Source organism: Mandrillus leucophaeus, unplaced genomic scaffold (genome assembly GCF_000951045.1).
Source record: "Mandrillus leucophaeus isolate KB7577 unplaced genomic scaffold, Mleu.le_1.0 Scaffold153, whole genome shotgun sequence".
Classification (NCBI taxonomy): Eukaryota; Metazoa; Chordata; class Mammalia; order Primates; family Cercopithecidae; genus Mandrillus; species Mandrillus leucophaeus.
The window spans coordinates 262,320-269,202 of record NW_012101510.1 but is presented as its reverse complement, the minus strand read 5'-3'; the positions used below and the strand labels follow the sequence as shown (position 1 = coordinate 269,202).

General features: G+C 47.0%; 1 protein-coding gene across 3 annotated transcripts in view; it reads left to right on the top strand.

Moving 5' to 3' along the window:
* The window catches only part of PIGL (phosphatidylinositol glycan anchor biosynthesis, class L), a 169,668-nt gene that overhangs the window by 120,719 nt on the left and 42,066 nt on the right, over window positions 1–6,883 (top strand). For 2 of the 3 annotated variants that reach the window (XM_011975243.1, XM_011975245.1), the window contains exons 4-6: window positions 1,118–1,185; window positions 4,248–4,279; window positions 5,994–6,127. In XM_011975243.1, coding sequence (XP_011830633.1) covers window positions 1,118–1,185; window positions 4,248–4,279; window positions 5,994–6,127 — 234 coding nt within the window. The remainder of the gene's footprint in view (window positions 1–1,117; window positions 1,186–4,247; window positions 4,280–5,993; window positions 6,128–6,883) is intronic. The other variant, XM_011975244.1, reaches the window with a different exon arrangement.

The following is a 6,883-nucleotide window of genomic DNA, read 5'->3' as shown; positions in this document are numbered from 1 at the left end:
GCCTCAGTCTCCCAAAGGTCTTTTGATTCTTACACAGTGCTTCTTCCTGCAACCCAGCACGCCTTCTCACATAGAGGATGCTGGTAAAGAGCGTGGACTGTGGAGTCAGAAAGATCCAAACCCCAAGAACAACTCCTCCACTCAGTGGCAAGGTGATCCCAGCTTCGGCCTCTGCTTTCTGAACTTCCTCAGGTGTAAGATAGGGTTAATACTATGCCTTTGCTCAGTAAATGTTAGCCACTCTTATTAACAGAGGGCTTGCTGTACATGCAGTCACTATGCTTTACAGTTTAAAATAGAAAGACCAAGAGTGAATCCCTTCCCAGACCATTCCAATCCCAGTTCCAGGCTCCTGCATCCATGCAGGATGGTCACCTTTCCTTGGGGACAGCTGGCCTCTTTCTATCACCCCTAATCAACCATTCTATCCTTTTCTTCAGTCCTTGTTGTCGTTTTTATGTTTCGTTTATTATTTAAGTTAGCCTTTTTATTATAATTATTCAAATTATTCTTTGTTTTTTCTTTAATTCATTTGTGTAGAAATGAAATGTTGGAATACAGACTGAGCTTGTAGTTAATAAACAGATGTTGATATAGCTGTGAAAATGGAAACAGAGGCAGTCTATGAATAAATACACTTTTTCCATGGACTCAATCCCAGGACACGGTGGACATTGTCCCTCAAAATTTTTTTTTTTTGCCCTCAGTATGGCACGAGAAACAGAGAACCAATAATTCAGGCTGTATCTGCATGAACAGAGTTCACTTAGAAGCTAGCCAGGAATGCTAAATGTGCTAATAAATGGCTAAACCGATAAGCAACAAAGATATTCTGAACCCAAGTTGATATCATGGCTGAATTCCACTCTGCTCCACTGGTTAGGAACAAGAGTAAAGCGTCAAACCCTGGGAAACAGTCTCTACGTGATCAACCACAGCACGAGCTACACACCACTGATCTGCTCCGAAGTCACTTCAGATAGATGCTGCATTTGGAAAGTTTCAGGGTTCTGTTCTCTCCCCTCCTTCCCAAGGGATGGGGATAGCTCCATTGAAGTTGAGGTGGTGGAGAAGGCATTCAGACAGTCATAAGTGAAAACCCTGTGTTTCTCTACAGGTGGTGACTTTCGATGCGGGGGGAGTAAGTGGCCACAGCAATCACATTGCTCTGTATGCAGCTGTGAGGTACGATTCTCTGGGCGATGGAGGTGGGGGAGGGTTTGTTTGTTTGATTAGGGCTCATGGTTTAAAGTCTAAAGCACTTTCCCACTTGTTATGTGAGCCCATGAAACTCACTGCTGGTTTATCATCTAGCCCTGCTCACTGCATCTCACCATGTCCTCTCTCTGAGAAATCTCTCTCGAGTCCTAGTACGAATGCTCATCTCCTAAACAGCTGAATTTTTTGTATACACTGAATACTGCAAATGGGGTAATTGACTTTATTCATCTCTTTTCTGTGGCCACAGAAAGCTTGAGGGCCAAATTTGCAGCCCCTGTGGCACATGGACAAGACTTTAAGGAATGAGTGCTGTGAATCAGTGTGCCTCCAGATTCACCATCTTCTTCCCCTTACTCTCACTTCCTTCATGTATTTTATACAACTCTCAAATCTTTGGAGAAGGAGGATATACATACATAATATGAAATGCGTTTATTCTTCACAGTCACCCGATTTTACTGATATTTATTTACATTTTACCAATAAAAATAAAATGCAAGCTCAAAGATATGGAGTGACGTACAGTCATAGAAACATAGATGTGTTTCCTGTCCCCTAGCAAAGTGCTTCTCCTGGGCCCCTGATCAGCGGTGTGGCAGGCCTGTCCCAGCTACTGAGGAAGGAAAGGAGCAACTTGAAGGGAAGGACTTATTTGATAACCTTCTTCTAAACATGCTTAACACTCAGACTGAAGCAATGCAATATGTAAAGTTGGAAATGACCTCACCAACCATTAAGTCCAGCCACCTCATTTTACTGAGGCTGGGAAGTGGTTTGCCGAGCACTACAAGATTAAACTATGGCAGAGGCAGAATTCAGGAATCCTAGTTCTCCATTCATTATTCTCTCAGATGTATGTGAAGACCAATCCAAACTGAAGACCCTCCTTGTCCTTAAAGTTTACATCACTTGGTGGAAGATGCTATAGTTTTACCCACATACTCTTTCTAGGCAGCTTTCCCTGTTTCCTTGGCTGTGGAATGAGGGGAGGCTAGACTGTTCTCCCGTGAAGGCTATTCAGTTCCTGGTCCAGCCAGCGGCCACAGCTTTAGAGGAGACATGCTGCTAGTCGCATTAGGTCCCTTCAGATTCAGGAAAGAAACATTCCCTGGTTAGTCTGAAATACAAATTTTTTTGATGATATATGGAAAAATGAGGCAGCCCCGGAGTGGTCTTTCCAACCACATGGTTACTCTGAGGCCTTGAGCTTCCAAGACTAGCATGGACAGCAAGCCCCATGGAAAACTGGAAAAATGGTCTCACCTCATTCTGGATGCACACTGAGCCTGGTGATTTCTCACCAAGAATTTACGCTGCACCAGAGAAAGGATCAGGTCAGGTCTGTTGCAAACATACTAAGAGTACCTCCACAGGCAGGGGGCTGGGGCACTTGAGATTGAGTCACCTGGTCCCATTCCTGGTCCAGTCACCACTGAAGTGGGGAAAAGCAGAGAAGGCATCATTCTGGATGGAAAGAACCCAAGGAGACAACTCTGTGTAGATAGAACTGCCTGGGACCATTTTCCTCAGAAGAGGCTGGAGTGCCACAGGCTCTCAGCACGAAGGTGGGCCACTGTGCTTCAGATAAAACAATTCGTGGACATGCCACCAATCTTCTAAAACCTTTTTCCCCACAGTCATCTCTTGCCTGCTAAATTCATTAGACTCACCTTAGCCCTCAGCCATCTTCAACTTTCTGTGGCATTTGGCCCTGCATGTCCCTCACTGCAATGCTGCTTTGGCTTATATGGCACCAGCTTGCCCTCCTCACTCTGGCCTTTCTGGCTACTTCTCAGTCTCTTCTTGTCTTCCCTCCCACCAGTGGCCCCTTGATCCCCCTGTCCCCAAGACTCGCTCCCCAGGCCTCCTCAGCACAGCTTCCCCTGTGGCTTTAAGGACTATAAGCTCTATTTCCAGACAGGTGCCTCCAGCTCACTGCTTTCCCTGGTTATCAGAATATCCACAAGGCTTTGCCCAGAGAACAGAACAAGCCACTTCATTCTCAGGATCCCAGAAATCTTTTTCAGGTTTTTCTTTTCTTTCTTTTCTTTTCTTTCTTTCTTTTTTAAGACAGAGTCTCGCTCTGTCGCCCAGGCTGGAGGGCAGTGGCGTGATCTCGGCTCACTGCAGCCTCCGCCTCCTGGGTTCAAGCGATTCTCCTGCTTCAGCCTCCTGAGTAGCTGGGACTACCAGTGCATGCCACCACACCTGGCTATTGTATTTTTATTAGAGATGGAGTTTCACCATATTGGCCAGGCTGAGTTGAACTCCTGACCTCGTGATCCACCGACCTTGGCCTCCCAAAGTGCTAGGTTTACAGGTGTGAGCCACCACGCCTGGCTCCTTTTTCAGGTTTTTCTACCTCTCAGGCTCTGCCAGGCAGTCAGTTCCATGAGTTTGTCAATTCTCACTCAACTTCTCTTCTTTAACCCCTGTTCCCAAGAGTCTCTGTTCACATAAGTATGTGTGTCTATGTTGCCGGGGCTACCTTCCCAATCCTTCTCTGCCCCCAGATTTCTAAACAACAAAGTGGGGAAGAGACTTGGAGCTCATTGCAGTTGACACCCCTCCTCTTAAGGTGGTGAGCACAGAATGACCCTCACTGTCAGAAGGTAGGTGTGGGGGAACTCAGAAAGGAGAAAGGAAATATCAGGGAAGAGCTATCAGCATTGTAAAATATTCCCTCATCATACTCACATTACAATTTCAAGATGAAAACTATGAAGAGTCCAGCACAGTTATCTTCATTCTCTAATGGGCAAAGCTTTAACCAGGGTACTTCACAAGCCACAGACCAGCCTCTGGATTGGCTGTCCCTGGCTCAGGTGCCCATCCGGATCCCTTCAGCTGTTGCCAGAGGTATGGGATCCTGGAAATCTATGCAGTGATTTATGCAAAAGAAACCACCTGGAAACTCACATGGAGGGGGACCATGGGCATGGCAGGCTTTCCTCTGAAGGCCCCTCCTATTACCTACAAAGGAAATGATTCTTATGCGTCTCACTCTTGTCCTTTCCCTCCTCCAGGGCCCTGCACTCAGAAGGGAAGTTACCTAAAGGTAAGACTTGTTCCTTTTGCAAAGGGCCACAATATACTGTCCTTCTGAGAAACTTATGAGAGGGAAATTTGCAAATCCACAGAGAGCTGCCCTCAGCCGAGCAGAGGCAGTGGTTGGGGAGGCCACCAAGCTCTTCCTCATTCACCTCAGGGTACCTGGCAAATTGTATCTGCCAGCAAGTGCCTGCCTGCAGGGCCACCTCTGGATGAGTGGGGAGGCCAGGTTTGCCCCTCACCTGTCTAGCTTTTTCACAGGGTGGATGTTTTACACCTCTGGTATTCTTCCAGTCTGAACTCAATCCCATCCCCCCACCAATTAGGCAGGTTGTAAATGACTGCTGGATGCTTGATGGATCAATCTGCCTCAGTCAGGAACTCTCCCTAACCCACAGAAAGTATTTGACCCCACCTGACCATTTACTGCATGACCCCCATGCTTAGCCTCTCTGGGCCAGTTTCTGGGGTGGTCTGTCATACCTCATAGGAGCGATATGAAGATTCAATGAATGAAAACATAAGTAGGTTGTGCCCTTTCTGTGTGGGATGACTGAAAAGAGCTTACCAAGCCATGATGTCTTTGGTACATGACTATAGTTCGTTTGATTCTCCTTTTTTTTTTTTTTTTTTTTTTTTTTTTGAGATGGAGTTTCGCTCTTGTTGCCCAGGCTAGAGTGCAATGGAGGATCTTGGCTCACTACAACCTCCACCTCCTGGGTTCAAGCCATTCTCCTGCCTCACCCTCCCCGGTAGCTGGGATTACAGACATGCGCCACCACCCCTGGCTAATTTTTTTTTTTTTTTGTATTTTTAGATGGAGTTTCTCCATGTTGGTCAGGCTGGTCTTGAACTCCTGACCCCAGGTGATCCACCCGCCTCAGCCTCCCAAAGTGCTAGGATTACAGGCATGAGCCACTGCACCCAGCCATTTGATTCTTATATTAATCCTGTGAGACGGGCAGGTCTCACACTATCAACACAATTTTACAGATTAGAAAACTGAGACTCAGACTGGGTACGGTGGCTTACACCTGTAATACCGGCACTTTGGGAGGCCAAGGCGGGTGGATCACGAGGTCAGGAGATCAAGACCATCCTGACTAACACGGTGAAACCCCGTCTCTACTAAAAAATACAAAAAATTAGCCAGGCATGGTGGCAGGCGCCTGCAGTCCCAGCTACTTGGAAGGCTGAGGCAGGAGAATGGCATGAACCCGGGAGGTGGAGCTTGCAGTGAACCAAGATCATGCCACTGCACTCCAGTCTAGGCAACAGAGCGAGACTCCATCTAAAAAAAACCAAAAACAAACAAAAATACCTGAGTCTCAGAGAGGTTAAAGGACTTTGCCAACCCTGTCAGTTTTTGACTGACAGAGCTAGAACCAGGTCTCTAACCTCCCAATACAGTAATTCCTGTCTCCTTCACCTTTCCTTTGGCTTTGAGGTAGCCAGATCTCAACCTCTAGCAACCAACCTTTTTTTGGTAGGGCACACGGCAGGGTAGAGGGTAGCCAGCCAGGTCTTCTGTGGCCCTTTTACTCATTCTAGCTGCAAGAATGATGGGCACAGAGCAGCTTTGGTGCCACAGAAACACCTGGCAATGCTGTGGCCACTGTCCTGCCCTGCCCTGAGCCACAGGGTAGAGGGAGGACACTCAGGAGAAAATCTGGCTGGAGACCTCAAGGCTCATTACTTCTCTCTGTCTCCTTTCCAACCAGGGTGTTCTGTGCTCACACTTCAGTCTGTGAATGTGCTGCGCAAGTACATCTCCCTTCTGGATTTGCCCTTGTCTCGGCTTCATACTCAGGATGTCCTCTTTGTGCTCAACAGCAAAGAAGTGGCACAGGCCAAGGTGAGGATTGTAAATTCCTGGACACCTCAACTCAGATCTCTGCCCCAGACCCTTTGTCTCCTCAAAGCCCCACCTCTGCAGAAGCCCTAATTGAAGGCCTTCCACAGTGGTTCAGCATCTGTCCCTGAGAGTTAGGACTAGGCCAGCTAGATCTTGAGAGGCATAGATTTTTCAATGACTTTAGCCTTTTTTTCTAATTATAAAAATAATATATGCTTTTTCTAAAACTAAGTAACACATGCTCATTGCAGAAAATCTTGAAAAACATAAAAGCATCAAAAAGAAAATAACAATAGGAACAATTACCTGCAGCCCCACCAATCACAGGTAATCCTTGTTAACATGTTGGGCTACATCTTTCTACTCTTTTTTTTTTTTTTTTGAGACGGAGTTTTGCTCTTGTCGCCCAAGCTGGAGTGCAGTGGCACAATCTCAGCTCACTGCAACCTCCGCCTCCCGGGTTCAAGCGATTCTTCTGCCTCAGCCTCCTGAGTAACTGGGATAACAGGCACCCGCCCCCACACCTGGCTAATTTTTTGTATTTTTAGTAGCGCTGGGGTTTCATCATGTTGGCCAGGGTGGTCTCGACCTCCTGATCTCAGGTGATCCGGCCACCTTGACCTCCCAAAGTGCAGGGATTACAGGCGTGAGCCACTGCGCCCGGCCCTACTCTTTATATATTTATGGTGTGTAGGTGTAAACGCATTTCAGATGGGATCACACAGTGTCTATTTAAAACCTGCTTCGGCCGGGCGC